The sequence below is a fragment of the Peromyscus eremicus genome, chromosome 11 (genome assembly GCF_949786415.1).
Source record: "Peromyscus eremicus chromosome 11, PerEre_H2_v1, whole genome shotgun sequence".
Taxonomy (NCBI): Eukaryota; Metazoa; Chordata; class Mammalia; order Rodentia; family Cricetidae; genus Peromyscus; species Peromyscus eremicus.
Window position 1 is genome coordinate 28184363 of NC_081427.1, and position 17394 is coordinate 28201756.

Sequence of the window (17394 nt, forward strand, 5' to 3'; positions counted from 1 at the left end):
TCTGTGAGTTCTAGGGCAGCCTGGTCGACAAATTGAGTTCCAGGAAAGGCGCAAAGCAACACAGAGAAACTCTGTCTCGGAAAAAAAAAAAAAAAAAAAGATGTAGAACCAACAGTATTGAATCAACTTCACCTTACATAGTGAATGAAAGTTTCATACATTTCATTCCTATGGACTAAAGTCAATAAGCTGATAGAGAAAGAAAGGCCTGTGTTCTAATCTGAAACTAAATTCTAAGTTAGGGATATCATCATATCTGCTCTATCTGCTTTTTTAACTAACTACCATGACAAAGAACAACCAGCCTACTAGAAGGGATGAAGGTTGGCTGGTCAGGCAGAACATGTATACAAACAGATCATGGCCTGAATATTTGTAGCAAGTCACTGAGGATCTCTGATGTTATTTAGAGTAGTCCCCCCAAAACAAAAACAACATTTTGCTTGAGATATATACCTAGTAAAAGTGGTTTAGACAGGTATTTATATGTGGCTCAATCGTTACAGTGCCTGCCTAGTGTATACAAAGTCCTATATTTGTTCTCAAGAACCATACAAAAAATTCACGTCAGACATTTATTATCCCAGAACTCAGAATGTAGAGGAATTTTGACCAGAAAATCAAGGTTATCATTTACTACAAAGCAATATTGGAGCTATCCTGGTATACATGAAAACCTTTCTCTAGATGGTAAATATACAGATAGGTATGTAGATAGACAGTTAGACAGACACACACATACACAGATACATATATACATACATATGCTGTGGAATGTCTGTCTGTATGCTGCGAATATGTGTTGCTCTCATTGGTTGATAAATAAAGCTGTTTTGGCCAATGGCAAGGCAGAATAAGGTTAAGTGATACAATTGAACTTAAGATGGGAACGAAGAAGGGCAGAGTCCCAACAGAGCCAGCCAGCTGCCAAGGAAGCAGGATGTGTAGAAAATGAGGCAACAAGCCACAAACCACATGGCAAAGCATAGAAAAGAAATATGGATTAATTTAAATGTAAGCACTAGCTAGTAATAAGCCTAAGCCTTCGACCAAGGATTTATAATTAATATAAGTCTCTGAATGAATATTCAGGAACTGGCAGGCAGGAGAGAACCTTCTGGTTACATAGATTTCTTTACAGTGAGTGCTAAAATGTGGTCAAAAGATTGACACATTATGAACAAGGCCTTGGGGAACTGTGAGAGAAGCTCCAGGGAAAAGAGGAGAGGGCCTTTTACCTCAAGTGTATTTTTTCCTTGGATTGTTCTTGGACATGATTTCATACTTCCTGCAACAAACACTTAAATTCAATTTATAAGACATGTTATTTTTGTTGCATGTCAGAACATAGCTATAGAACCCAATCTGGTAAAAGGATATTCCTAGGGCTCTCCTCAGGGTCTGCTGAATCTGGATATGGGCTTCTGGCATGCCTTTGTGCTTTCCCTGATAAAATCTACAGTACATGTTAAAACTGACCTGTCCTGAGTAAATTCTGGGAAAGGGTTGCTCTGCTAATATTTAATATGTGACTACTGGTGTAAATTTCCTTATTTTTCTTGATCATGTATTTTTGAACCCCAACAACATTCCTTGAATCATTGTTTTGATTGTTACAGTTGTGTATAAAGTACATTGAAATTAAAGTAATATTTTCTGTAACATTATAGACAGTAGTGTAACTCATTCCTTAAGTTCTTCAAATCCCAGTTCTTGAAGATAGATCTGCATAGGTCAATGAAGGTTGACAGTAAGTGTAAGAAAGCCTGTTATGGAAAGGAAAGAACTATAAGGTCAAACCATTAAACCCTCCATCCTGGCACTATCAAATACTTGCGAATTATGTGAACCCTAGTTACCTTATTTCTTCAAGTTGTCTGTCAGTGTTTCAGGTTGAATACCACAGAATAAAGTGATCCAGACAAATAATTAATGTTCACATGTTTCAATACAGAGTTTCAGTTGAAGGTTGGATAAAAATGCTCTAGTAATGTTGTTTCTATATTCACAAATCCACTTAAATTCTACTGGGAAATAAAAAGAAAATCTAACCCATTATCACATCTGAAATGTCCAATATTTATGGAAGTAGAAAGGACCTCTGAGTTGGGAGTGTTGACTCATACCTATAAATCCAGAAGTTGAGAAGCTAGGATAAGAGCATTCCCTGAATTTGAGAACAACCATGAGTATATGAATATGTTCCATAAAAGCGTGGGCCTATCTCAGAAAACTAAGAAAATAGAAAAGAAAGAAGAGAACACAGAAGGGGAGAAAATAGCAGGGCATAGTGGCAGGGAGAGAGAAGAGAAAGAAAATAAAAGACAAAAGAAAATTTAGTTCAAAAAAACACATGCATCTAAGTTTTAAAGACAATTGGTCAACAGACATTGAGGATTTCTTTGCAGACCTTTAGTGCATAGCTTGTTAAAAGATCAAAGAGTTTATAGCCTTAAGCAATGTGTCAAAGGTTATGAGACTAGGCAAAACAAGATGCATGCATTGTAGTTATGAAACCAGAATATTAAGGCAAATTAAATGTATAAAAATAGATCCAATAAACAAAGAATTGAAGTTTTCTGAACTTCTGTGCCCGAATCTATGAGCAGAGACGGGTGGTTTTTGGTTTGCTTCTGATTCTCTGTACTCACTAATCTAAATAAGAACTTCTGATATCATTCTGCAAATTTTTGTGGTATCCAGTTAATCTTCAAGAAACTGGGGTTTTCTCAATCACACATCCTAAACTTTGATCATAAATATAAAGGTTATTAGAAAATATTTCTTAAATTGTAGGACTTTTAAAAATAGAAACTGATTTATGTGGCTCAGTGTAGCTATCCTTAGATAATTAAAGTCCTAAATATGGCAGAATGTATCTGTTCAACACTACATTTAGACATACATGACATAAAATTTCTCAAAATGATCAATAATGATGTGTAGTGTTGACTGTGAGTGACATCCAAGTAATGGGATATTTAATCTGTTCTAGTGCCATAACAAAGTATCCGATGTTACTTAATTTATAGTGTTAATATTTTACTGAGCTGACTCAGCAGTTTAAAGTGTATACTACTGTTGCAGAGGACCCATGTTCAGTTCCCAAAATCCACATCAGGCAGCTCCCAACTGCCTACTAACCTCAGGTCCCAGTGATTCAACCATTTGTGTTGGCCCTCTTGAGCACTTGTACTCATATGCAGAAATACACACCATAACATGTAAATATAGACAATGAAAATAAATATAAACATAAAAATTTATTTATCTCATAGTTTTAGAGATTGACAATCCTGGATTGTGTGGAGCTATTGTGTGGAGCCTTTGGTGGATGCCTTTTCACTGCATCATAACACAGAAGGTGATGTGTTTAATACATAGTGAGCATTTGAGCCACATGACAAAAGAGAAGAAAAAGGCCAGAGAAGGGAAGGTTCTGGTAATCACAGTCTACCTACACCACAAAGTAAAATGCAGTAGTTTATCATATGAGGCCAAGACCACAAAAGTCTAATGAGATCTAGAAAACATATATACACGCATACACACATTCACACATTCACACACATTAAAAAAAACACATATACACACAAACACACGTACCATGATTTATATCTAAATAAGATCAAATACAGTACTTATATCAAGCAGTTCTATACAAAAGCCATTATTTTTTATTCAAAGTGACTTAATGTAATAATTGATTTTAAAAGTACCTGGATTGAGAAGCTTTTCATTAAGCAGACTGGTCACATTATGGCCATGTTCTTGAAGAATTTGTGACACATGGCTCATCACCATATCGTGGCTTCCACCTAGAAATAAAACATAAGTTCATTTTTGTGAAGACTAATGAAAAGATTTCTGGGTACTATAAATAGCGGACATTAAAAAAAATCCAAAATAAGTGTAAAGACATAGATAGTCTCATAATGTATAAACAGATATAAGTTCTTCCATGCCCTCAATTACATTTTTAGGCAATATCCAGGACTAAACACAGAGCTCTGACCAATAGCAATCCTCAACCAAAGATAAGAAGGTCACGCCTGAAAAGATGGCTCAGCAGTTAAAAGCAGTTTCCACTCTCATAGAGGACTCCAGTTCAATTCCCAGCACTAACATGGCGACTCACAATCACCTGAAACTTTAGTTCCAGGAGATCTAACAACCTCTTCTGGCCTCCATGGTCATTTTATGCACATGATACACTTATATACCATATGTGCAGGCAAAGTAATCATAAACACAAACATAACAATAAATCTTTTTCAAAAATCTAAAGGTTCCCATCTTGATTAATGAGCTACTCTGCTTGGACATTAGACAATCTTCATCCTATGGTTCATGAATATTTCCCACTGTGTCTTCCCATAACTACATTAATCATTCTGGCTCCTCTTCTGAAATAATGGCTGAGCCTCAGGTACAGAAGTTGCTTCATCCAGTCATTTAGTTCAATAAATTACCACAATGACAGAAAATATATTACATTAAGATGACTGATACTTTTTCAGTGAAAGAAATTTCATGGGGACAGATGGCTATTGATCCTTTAAGAAATTTCTCTTCTTAGACCCAAGTTTCTACCATTTTGAATAAAGCCATTAAGGGTCATCATGAGGTCTCAACAACTCTGGGGTGCTCAGGAAGAACATCAGATATGTGAGGAACTGAGGCAACAAATTCTCCAACAATCCTGTGATCTTCAGGAAAGGTGCAAGTATCTATAGAAGGATTTTTATTTGGGCCACCAGCTCACAAATAATGACACAGAAACTTAATATGGATTCTTAAAACTAGGCCTTAGAGCAGGCTTAACTCACTAGCTCTTATAATTTAAATTAGGCCATTTATAGTAATCTACATTTTACCTTGTGGCTTTTTATCTTTCTTCCATTCTGTATGTCTGATTTCCTCCCATCTCCTTGCCATCTCTTCTGTTCCTCAATTATGTCCTTTACTTCCTCTCTGTGTCCATAAGTCCTGCCTATACCTCCTGCCTAGCTATTGACAATTCAGCTCTTAATTAAACCAATCACAGCAATATATCTTCATACAGTGTATAAATATCCCACAAGTATCATCAAACAATAGATTCTCTGTGGCTACAATTTCTTTAAAACATTAGTTTGAGTCCAGAGCTGAAGCAGAGAAAGATAAATTAAGAAAAGAAATGGAATTTGTACAACAAAAGCTGGGAGGTCAAAGTGATTGGCAGATCTCAAAGTACCATGATTGGGGCAGAGCTGGAAAGTTCAGGGAAGTTAAAACTATATGTTGTGTGAACCACTCTTTTCACTTACTTTTGTGTTGTCTGAAATAACACAAGACGGATGAAAGCCCATCACCCCTCGAGTTTCCTGCTCTTGTTCTCATTAGACTGAAAAGGGGTGCCCAGGGAAATAGCCATTCTAATGAGTGTCATGAAAAAGAGTTTATCCTGCAGCAAAACTGAGAATTTCAAACTGCACAAACTGAGCCAGTGAAGCCAGAAAAAAGTTAAGTTTCAAGAGTTGGGTCTTTACCTTCATTACATTAAAAATATAAGCACAAAAGCAGATGGATGAAGCAACTTCTGCACCTGAGGCTCAGAGATCATTTTAGAAGAGGGGAAGAGAATGATTGAGAGCCAGAGGAACATGGAGTTTGCTGTGAGATTGTGTCTCCTAGAAATATCAGAATCTAAACTCATGAAGTCTCACCAGCAAGACATAAGCTACATAAGAACAACATAAAAATGCTAAAGTTGATGTAGGAAAGCACAGAAGCCATCAACCCTTCACACACACAGCAAAAACAAACAACAAAAATACAGACACAAGTAAGAAAGGCTGAAAATGGCAGAACCAGTCTTACCTAGGGAAGACAACAGTAATTGTTTATCCAATACAAAATGGACATGGTTTTGATATATTAGATCAAACTGTGATCCTCCAAGAATGTTAACAAAGTTAACCTTGAATCAGGGGGCAATGTCTATGACTATATGGCCAGAATTAGCCATGGAGAATTTTTAGGACCCAGGATATGATAGAGAACATGGGAAGAAATAGAGAGCATAGAAAGATATGTAGGCCCTTTCAATCTGGGAAACATGGATGGAGAGGGTCAGCTGGTTATTCCATTGCAGCTTTCTTGATCTATCAGGTTTTTACCCCAATACCTGATTCCAGAGTTGTTATTGATAATAGAACAATTCAGATAAATGCTTCCTGTCCTCCCTAAAAACATGCATACTAGTGTAGTGGGTAGCTAGCTGTACCAGTTTTGACTGGGAAGTACTACCCCCAGTGAGTCTTCTGGTAACTGTCACACCTACCTATAACCTGACCCTGAGGTAGGGCCAAGACAGGAACCCTTAAGACCCATGATCTGGATGTGTCTGCTGCCTTGGTTCCTGGTGATTCTGGATGCTGGATGGTAAACTAATCAGAGGTCTCCAGAGAATACCACTGGACTGCACTTCACTTCTCGCAGATACTGTAACCAGTCTCTTTACTTGCTGTACATTATCCCAAAATAAACCTCCCTTTTAACTACATGGAGTTGCCTTAATATATCACCCAATATTCTAGTAACACTATACAACCTGAGCAGATTATACTTAGTAGTATATGTGTATATACTCATGATTGTATGCACGTGACAACAAATGATGAAGAATGAGGGCATGAATTTGAAAGAGAACATGGAGATATTTTGGAGAGGGTTTGGAGGGAGGAAAGAAAAAAGAAATGATATTATAATTTCAAAATATAAAATTAATAATTGTAAAAGCAGGTGGAAAATGGAGTCACGATTTTTAACAAGAGTGTGTAAGTCCCCACTGTAATGATACTCATTAGAAAATGTAGAGGAATTCATTTTGGGACATAATGTGAGTTTTAGTCCTACAAGAGGCTGCCCAGTCCCTTCAGGGCTTTTGCCTGAGGATTCAGACATTCATTCAGTCAGAGGATGAACAGAGCAGAAGGTTCAATCCCATGTCTATAATCTGTGTTTCACTCCAGCACTGAGGTACTCAGGATCCATCTCTGAAAGGTAAACACACTGTCCTTTGTGAAAGGTTGAATACAATCATCCCTTTATACTAGCACACCAAACTTTTGCATTCTATTATCCTAGACAAACAAAAAGTAAATACCATTTGAGACATAGAATACAGAATTTTAAGACCCATCTATCTTCAAAAATGTTGAGAAGGTAGATGAAAACAGCAGGGCAAACAGAGTCCTCCTTGGGTTTCAAAGTCATCTTTTCAGTTTTACCTTGAAAGAAAATATTCCTCATATCCACACCTTAGAAATCTAGGGAAAGTCTCTGAATGTTCGGTCCCTGGCACTGAGGAGATTGTGGGATTCTAGAGCTCAGGAGTACATCTAAACTTTTGTGCCCAGTTCTGTGTAATGAGTACTTCTACAGCAGCTGAAAGAAAACTTCTGCTTTACGTAATTATCATCTGCCAGGCAGAGGTGGCTCACACCTTTAATCCCAGCACTCAGGAGGCAGAGGCAGGTGGATCTCTATGAGTTAGGGGCCAGTCTGGTCTACAGAGCAAGTTACCGGACATCCAGGACAACATAGAGAAGATCTCTATCAAAAGAAAAGAAAAAGAAAAAAAGCACAAAACAAAAAGACCACAAAGGGGGAGGGTTGGAGAGTGTGCTCTGTGTTTAAAGTACTGGATCTTCTTCCAGAGGACCCAGGTTCAATTCCAGGCACCCTCATAGAGGCTCATAGCCACATGTAACTCCAGTTCCAGAAAACCTGATGCCTTCTTAGAACCCCCACAGTGCCTGGGCACATAAGCAGCAAACAGACAGACATGCAGGTAAAATATTCCCACAATAAGCATAAGTAAGAATATATATTTTTATCATCACCTTGCTGAGATAGGAATAATCAAGAGGACCAGATACAGCTAACTTATTATTTGTTGTTCATATTCTAAAGATCATTAAAAAAAATACCTGTGCCAGATATTGGGATAAATGCTGAGAGTTCAGAGAGACAATGGAACAAGCCACAGTTCACCTCACCAACTCCATGAATCCTCTGACTCAATGAATGTCTGAGTCCTCAGACGAAAGGTCTCCAGCTGAAAAGGGCTTAGTTCCCGTCCGCTCACACCTTATACACCTTTCTCCGCTTTCCTAGTGCTGGGATTAAAGGCATGTGATGCCCAAGTACTGGGATTAAAGGTGTGTGCCACCACTGCCTGGCTCTGTTTCTCTCCTAGACTGAATCAATCTCATGTAATCCAGGTGGTTTTGAACTCACAGAGATCCACGTAGATCTCTGCCTCCTGAGTGCTAGGTATGTACCACCACTGCTAGGCATCTATGTTTAATATAGTGGTTTGATCTATTCTCTGATCTTCAGGAAAATTTTATTAGGGTACACAATATATCACTACAACTATTCATTGTTAGATCCATAATGTCAGTAGCTTTGCTATAAAGCAGCATTAGGCACCAACAATGAAATGCTTATAGATGAGCATTCCCTTAAGACTACGACAGCTAAAGGAGGTAGAGTTTCAGAGAGATACACAAATTGTAGGCACAAAAGGGTTAGTGACAAGATATCTTAATTTGCAAAATCTCCTTAGTAATGTTCCAGAGTAAGCTCAGATGTCAGAAGTCAGTAAGAGCAGAATCATAGTCCCTTCAGAATGAATTCTAAGTAAGCGATCCAGCTTCATTTGATTTGTTGAAATTTTAAAAATGTTTAATTTTCAGTCTCCTGGACCCCCCTCAACTTTGCCCCAGTTGCCAGACAGCAGGGAAAATTCTTGTGGGAAGCCCCACCACCACCAAAATCCCCCATTGGACCCTGCAATCTACAAGTTCCATGCCTTGCCCCAATATCCATCCACCTGTGACCCCAGTAACTTCCTGAGACATAGAAAACAAACTGCCAGCTCTCATTGGAACAGGAGCTTTCATTGAACCAAAAGTAACCTCCTGAGACAGGGAATCCACCAGCCTCATTGGACCAAGGGTGGCTTCCTGAGACACAGAATCTGCCAGCTCTCATTGGACCAAGAGAGGCTTCCTGAGACACAGAATCTGTCTGCTCTGACTGGACCAAGAGCCCTGATAAGACCAAGAGCAGCCCCGTGAGTCCCAGAATCAGTTAGCTTGGATTGGGCCAAGAGCAGTTTCCTGAGACACAGAATCTGCCATATACAATTAGCCCAAGAGCTAAGATTGGACCTAGAGGTGCCCCCTGAGACACAGACACAATAAGCACAGAATGGACCAATACCAACTTGCTCAGACACAGGCAGCTCTTGCATCTATTAGAGGAGGAGATGGGCAGACGTCAATGCAAAAATACATACAACAACATAAAGAGCAATATGGCATCACCAGAACCTAGCCCTCCTCCAACAGCAAGACCTGAAGATCACAATGTAGAAGAAACAGAAGAAAGTGACCTTAAAATAGCTTCATGAAAATACTAGAAGCCTATGAAGAAAAAATGAAAAATTCCCTTGAAGAAATTGAGGAAAAGACAAACAAAAGATTGAAAGAAATCAATAAAGAAATTAAGGAAAAGATAAACAAAAAATTGGAAGAAATCAATAAAGAAATTGAGGAAAAGACAAACAAAAAACTGGAAGAAATCAAGGAAAAGACAAACTAAAAATTGGAAGAAATCAAGGAAAAGACAAACAAAAAATTGGAAGAAATCAAGGAAAAGACAAACAAAAAATTGGAAGAAATCAATAAATCCCTTAAAGAAAGCCAAGAAAACCATGTGAAAGTAATTAAACATGTGAGGGAATAAGCTTAAGACCTGAAAAGTGAAATAGAAACAATGAAGAAGACACAAACAGAGGGAACGCTGGAAATAGAAAATCTGAGTAAATGAGGAGGAAACACAGATGCAAGCATAACCAACAGAAAACAAGAGAGGGAAGAGACAATCTCTGGTGTAAAGGATACAATAGAGGAAATATATTTGTCAGTCAAAGAAAACACCAAAGCCAAAAAAGTCATAACACAAAATGTCCAGAAAATCTGGGACACCATGAAAAGGCCAAACCTAAGAATAACAGGGATAGCAGAAGGAGAAGAATACCAATGCAAAGGCACAAAAAATATATTCAACAAGATCATAGAAGAAAACTTTCCCAACTTAAAGAAGGAAATACCTATGAAGCTACAAGAAGCCTATAGAACACCAAACTGACTAGACCCCCCAAAAAAGTCCCCTCACCACATAATAATCAAACCACTAAACATACAGAATAAAGAAAGAATATTAAGAGCAGAAAAGGAAAAAGGCCAAGTGACTTATAAAGGCAGACTCATCAGAATAACACCTGAATTCTCAATGGAGACATTGAAAGCCAGAAGGACCTGGACAGAAATAATGCAGACATTAAGAGACCATGGATGCCAGCTTAGACTAATGTACCCAGCAAAACTCTCAATCACCATAGATGGAATGAACAAGACATTCCAAGACAAAACCAGATTAAAATAATACCTATCCACTACAATAACTAGCCCTACAGAAAGCACTAGAAGGAAAATTTTAATTTAAGGAAGTCAGATACACCCATGAAAATCAGGCAATAGATAACCCCACAGCAGTAAATCCCAAAGAAGGGAAATACACACATGCTACCATCAAAGTATAACATGAATTAACAATCACTGGTCATTAACATCCCTTAATATCAATGGACTTAATTCACCTATAAAAAGACACAGGCTAACAGAATGGATATGAAAACAGGACCCATCTTTCTGCTACATACAAGAAACACATTTCAACTTCAAAGGTAGACACTACCTCAGAGTAAAAGGCTGAAAAAAGTCTTTCCAATCAAATGGTCTTAAGAAGCAAGCTGGTGTAGCTATCCTACTATCTGACAAAATAGACCTCAAACTAAAATCAATCAAAACAGATCAAGAAGGACATTACATACTCATCACAGGAAAGATCCACCAACATGAAGTTTTAATTATGAACATTTATTCCCCAAATACAAAGGCACCCACATGTATAAAAGAAACATTACTAATGCCCACTCTCACCACCAGAAAGATCGGCCAGACTGAAAGTTTTTAACAGAGAAAAAAAGGGACTTAACTGATGTTATGACTCAAATGGACTTAATCGATATCTACAAAACATTGCACCCTAACCAAAAAGAATACACCTTCTTCTCAGCACTCCATGGAACCTTCTCTAAAATCAACCACATATTCAGTCACAAAGCAAATCTCAACAGATGCAAAAAAAAATGGAATAACCTCCTGTGTTCTATCAGACCACCATAGCTTATAGATTTCAACAACAACAAAAATTACAGAAAGCCTATAATATCGTGGAAACTGAAAGATGCTCAACTGAATCACCAATGTGTCAAGGAAGAAATAAAGAAGAAACGAAAGACTTCCTAGAGTTCAATGAAAATGAATGTATTACATACCCAAACTTATGGGACACCATGAAAGCAGTGTTAAAAGAAAAATTCATAACACTAAATGCCCACATAAAGAAGTTGGAGAATTCTCACACTAGTGACTTAACAGCACACCTGAAAGCTCTAGAACAAGAAGAAAAGTCACCCAGGAGGAATAGATGCTAGGAAATAATCAAATTGAGAACTGAAATTAATAAAATAGAAAGAAAGAGAACAATACAAAGAATCAATGAAACAAAGAGTTGGTTCTTGAGAAAATCAACAAGATAGACAAGTCCTTATACAGACTAACCAAAAGGCAGAGAGATAGCATCCAAATTAGCAAAATCAGAAATGAAAAGGGAGGCATGACAACTGACAATGAGGAAATCCAGAGAATTATCAGGTCATACTTCAAAACCTATACTGCACAAAATTGGAAAATCTAAAAGAAATGGACAATTTTCTGGTTAGGTATCACATACCAAAGTTAAATCAAGACCAGATAAACTATTTGAATAAACCAATAACCCCTAAGGAAATAGAAACAGACATTAAAAGTCTCCCAATCAATAAAAGCCCAGGACCAAGTGGTTTCAATGCAGAATTCTACCAGATTTTCAAAGAAGAGATAATACCAATACTCTCCAAATTGTTCTACACAATAGAAACAGAAGGAACATTACCAAACTCCTTTTATGAGGCTACAGATACTCTGATTCCCAAGCCAAACAAAGGTGCAACAAAGAAAGAGAACTACAGACCAATCTCCCTCATGAACACTGATGCAATAATACTCAATAAAATATTGACAAACAGACTCCAGGCACACATTAAAAAATGTATCCACCATGATTAAGTAGGCTTCATGCCAGAGATGCAAGGTTGGTTCAACATACCAAAGTCTGCCAATGTAATACGCCATATAAACAAACTGAAAGAAAAAAACCATACGATCATTTCATTAGATGCTGAAAAAGCCTTTGACAAAATCCAACACCCCCTTCATGATAAAGGTCTTGGAGAGATCAGGATTACAGGAAACACACTTAAACATAATAAAGGCAATTTACAGCAAGCCAACAGCCAACGTCAAATTAAATGGAGAGGAACTCAAAGCAATTCTTTTAAAATCAGAAACAAGACAAGGCTGTCCACTCTCCCCATATTTACTCAATATATTACTTGAAGTTCTAGCTAAAGCAATAAGACAACAAAAGAAGAACAAGAGGATACAAATTGGAAAGGAAGAAGGCAAACTTTCACTATTTGCCGATGATATGATAGCATACATAAGTGACCCCAAAGATTTGATCAAGGAACTCCTACAGCTGAAAAACAGCTTCAGCAATGTGGCTGGATACAAGATTAATTCAAAAAATCTGTAGCCCTCATCTACACAAATGATAAATGGGATGAGAAAGAAATCAGAGAAACATCACCCTTTACAATAGCCACAAATAATATAACATACCTTGGGGTAACTCTAACTAAGCAAGTGAAGGACTTGTATGACAAGAACTTTAAGTCTCTGAAGAAAGAATTTGAATTAGATATAAGAAAATGGAAAGATCTCCCGCTCATGGATAAGAAGGATTGACATAGTAAAAATGGTAATCTTACCGAAAGCAATCCACAGGTTCAATGCAATCCCCATCAAAGTCCCAACACAGTTCTTCACAGACCTGAAAAGAACAATACCCAACTACATATGGAAAAACAAAACTCTCAGGATAGCTAAAAGAATCCTGTACAATAAAGCAACCTCTGGAGGCATCATGATCCCTGACCTCAAGCTCTACTATAGAGCTAATAAAACAGCTTGGTACTGACATAAAAACTGACATGTGGGCCAATGGAATCTAAATGAAGACAACAATCCACACACACACATGAACATCTAATTTTTGACAAAGAAGCCAAAACTGTACAATGGAAAAAAGAAAGCATCTTCAACAAATGGTGCTGGTATAACTGGATGTCAACATGCAGAAGATTGCAAATAGATTCATATCTGTCACCGTGCACAAACTTAAGTCCAAGTGGATCAAAGATCTCAACATAAATCCAGTTACTCAAAACCTAATAGAAGAGAAAGTGGGAAGTAGTCTTTAATGCATTGGCACTGGAGATCACTTCCTAAATATAACATCAGTAGCACAGACACTGAGAACAACAATTAATAAATGGGACCTCTTGAAACTGAGAAGCTTTTGTAGGGCAAAGCACATGGTCAATAAGACAAAACGACAGCCTACAGAATGGGAAAAGATCATCACCATCTCCCTGTCTGACAGAGGGCTGATCTTCAGAATATATAAAGAACTCAAGAAACTAGACATCAAAATACCTAACAGTCCAATTAAAAAATGGGCTACAGAGCTAAACAGAGATTCTCAACAGAAGAATCTCAAATGGCCAAAGACATTTAAGGAATTGCTCAACATCCTTAGTCTTCAGGGAAATGCAAATCAAAACAACTCTGAGATACCATCTTATACCTGTCAGAATGGCTAAGATCAAAAACACTGAAGACAACTTATGTTGGAGAGGACGTGGAGCAAGGGGAACTCTCTTCCACTGTGGGTGGGAATGCAAACTTGTGCAGCCACTTTGGAAATCAGTATGGCAGTTTCTCAGAAAATTGGGAATCAATCTTCCTAAAGACCCAGCTACACCACTCTTGGGCATATACCCCAGGAATGCTCAATCATACCACAAGTACACATGCTCAACTATGTTCATAGTAGCATTATTTATAATAGCCAGAAACTGGAAACAACCTTAATGCCCCTCAATGTTAGAATGGATAAAGAAAATGTGATACACATACACAATGGAGTACTACTCAGCAGAGAAAAATGACATCATGAGGTTTGCAGGCAAATGGATGGAACTAGAAAATATCATCCTGAGGTAACCAACTCAGAAGAGCAAATATAGTATATGCTCATTCATAAGTGGATACTAGAAGTAAAGCAAAAGAGAACCAGTCTGCAATCCACAATTCCAAGGAGGCTAGCTAGTAAGGAGGACCCTAGGAAAGACACATGGATTGCCCAGCAATGGAGAAATGGTTGAGATCTACATGAGCAAACTGGGGGTGTGGGGGGTAATGGAGGGCAAGGGATGGGGGAATGAGAGCCTAGGAGAGAGAGAAGCTTGATCTGGAACTGGAACAGAATGGGAGAACAAGGAAAGAGATACCATGATAAATGAAGGCACCATGGGAATAGGGAGAAGCAGAGTCCTAGGTAGGTTCCCAGGAATCCACAAAGATGACTTCACCATAGACTACTGGCAATGGTCGAGTAGATGCCTGAGCTGACCTGCTCTGGTGATCAGATGGCTGAATACCCTGTCATCATAGAAACCTCAAATAGTGACTGATGGAAGCAGATCCAGAGATCCAAGGCCAGGTCCTAGGTGGAGCACCAGGAGTCCAATCAACAAGAGTGAGGAGGGATTCTATGAGCATGAGATATCAGCACTGTGATTGGAAAAAAAAGTACAGAGACAACTAGCAAAACTAGTGGATACACATGAACTGTGGACCAATAGCTGAGGAGACTCATGGTACTGAACTAGGTCTTCTGGTTGAGTGAGACAGTTGTTTAGCTTGAACTGTTTAGGGGGTCCTCAGGTAGTGGGAATGGGACCCATCGCTAGTGCATGAGACTGCTTTTTGGAGCCTAGTGCCTATGGTGAGACACTTTGCTCAGCCTTGGTGCAGGGAGGAGGGGCTTGGACCTGCCTCAACTGAATGTAACAGGCTGTGCTGACTCCTCCTGGGAGACCTTGCCTTGGAGGAAGTGGGAATGGGGATGGATTGGGGTGGAGACAGAGTGTGGGAGGAGGGAGGACAGGGGAATCTGTGGTTAGTATGTAAAATGAATAGAAAATCTCTTAATTAAAAAAAAAGGGAAAAAACAACTCCTATAGGGAAAAAAATCATTAATGTTAGAGGTCATGGAGCACAACATGTGAGTTATTTGCTGACAGCTTTGCTTTGTATAATATCTATTATGAGTGTATTGTGACCACATATTACAAATTAAGTGTCTATGTTCTTTTCACAGAAGCTTGAAGGTTACTTTTGTTAAAATCTTGACTCTTTGCCAGCAACAATAGGTATCCAATTTAAGATTAAAATAAGATAACACATTCATCAAATCTGCCTTCCTATTATATCTGTGTCCTTTCCTGCCTTAATCTTTGGGTCACAACATATTCAACTATAAATGAAAACACATTAACAATTTGAAAAATGTTTTCACAAAGTCTATATATGGGTTTAATGTGGTCTGTTGTGTTTGGTACTAATATGAATTTCCCCTACCCAAACCTGACTTTTTTCACTGATTCATGTATATAAAGCCCTAACCAATTATCATGAGATGCAGAACAAAGAACAGAACAAGGACATTTGTGGTGTTCAGAGTAACACCAAAGTACCTACAATGAGATGATGCCATGATGCCATGCAAAATTTAGTGACTGGGTGCTTATACAGAAGAAAAACATCTTTGGAAACAAAAAATGTTTATGGATATTAGCCAAACCCCTGAACAATCATGAAATACTCATTGTTCCCTCTTTTGGAGGAATAGACTGATCACTTTGACTAATATGCCTCCCATCTACTCACAATCTAAAGTCCCAGTAGAGAAGCCTTCCTCATCATCCTTACAATATACTGCTCAGTCTTCAGCTACTGTTTCCACATCAGATGCTATTTCAATCTACTATTTAGCCCCACTCTTTGGCCGAATCCCTTCTGAGCACCATATTTCACAATATATCCTTCCTCCCCCAGGTCTGATCTAAGCCTAGCTAGAAAATCTCCTGCACGGTCAATCCACTGCATGCTGTTTGTATGAGACATGTTAACCCAAGTATACTGATCTCACAAGACTCTATATTCCCAGCAAGCACTCACCAATTGTAGATATAGTCAGGATTTTTGCAGCATCCAAAAGAAGAACCTCAAGGAGAAATAAGCTCACTAGAATCCCAATTCTATGCTCAGCCATCTGTAAAAACAAGTGGAGCACAGGCACAGGATGCACAGCTTGAGAACTGTGTGCCACTAAGGGACCCCGTGAGCCTCTGTCACAAAGCACTGGCTGTGTCCTTGAAATGAGGTGAAATGAGATCTTATTCTGGTCTTCCAAATGCCCTCTTGCTCTTTGCCTTGTCTCTGCTGGTCTCTTTCCATTGGACATTCTGTTTCACCCTCCTTAGCCAGAGTTCATAGAAGAACAGGGGCTGAGTTAATATTTACCTTGTCCTTTAGCCACAATATCCTCTTTACTGCCCCTAAACAACTCTCTAAATTGTGAATCAAGGGACCCTGAAAAATCCTGTCAATGCCAGCATCTTGAAGTGACATATACCATGAACATTTTACAGGCCTGTTCCCTAACGTACAAGATTCTGCCTCCTCTATCATTTCTCTATTTGTGCCCAATTGCAATATCTGTAACCCATTATGCCAGGTGCCAGTCTTAAAATCTTCAACACTGTCAATTGTAAGCTAATGATCCAGGAAAACACCTAAGATTATTGCCCAAGGCCTCTCCCTAGTCACAAATTCATGAAAATGTGCTAGTGGCCTAAGTGTAAGACTTTACTCCCCAAATAAAATATGTATATTTCTTTACTTCTTACTCCATGGCTTGCTGTTTAGCTGGGACACTGGACCCTGGTGTCATTCTCCCCTTCTCATTTTGCTCCCCATCTATCTTTTCTGATTTCTCCTCCTATGTCATCTCTTCCTGCCAGCCCTGCCTATTCTTTCTCCTGCCTAGCTACTGGCTGTTCAGCTCTTTATTAGACCAATCCAGTGTTTAGACAGGCAAAGTACACAGCTTCACAGAGTTAAACAAATGCAACATAAAAGAATGCAATATATCTTGGCATCATTAAACAAATGTTTCACTGCAAAAATAATGAAACACATC

At 38.4% G+C, this 17394-nt stretch overlaps 1 protein-coding gene across 1 annotated transcript in view; it reads right to left on the reverse strand.

Moving 5' to 3' along the window:
- LOC131921627 (UDP-glucuronosyltransferase 3A2-like) overlaps positions 1 to 17394 on the reverse strand; it is a 42519-nt gene extending 25125 nt beyond the window's left edge. The window contains exons 1-2 of the mRNA XM_059276351.1: positions 16371 to 17394; positions 3720 to 3818 (exon numbers count right to left, since the gene is read on the reverse strand). Of these exons, the coding sequence (XP_059132334.1) occupies positions 3720 to 3818; positions 16371 to 16656 (385 nt within the window). The 5' untranslated portion in view covers positions 16657 to 17394. The remainder of the gene's footprint in view (positions 1 to 3719; positions 3819 to 16370) is intronic.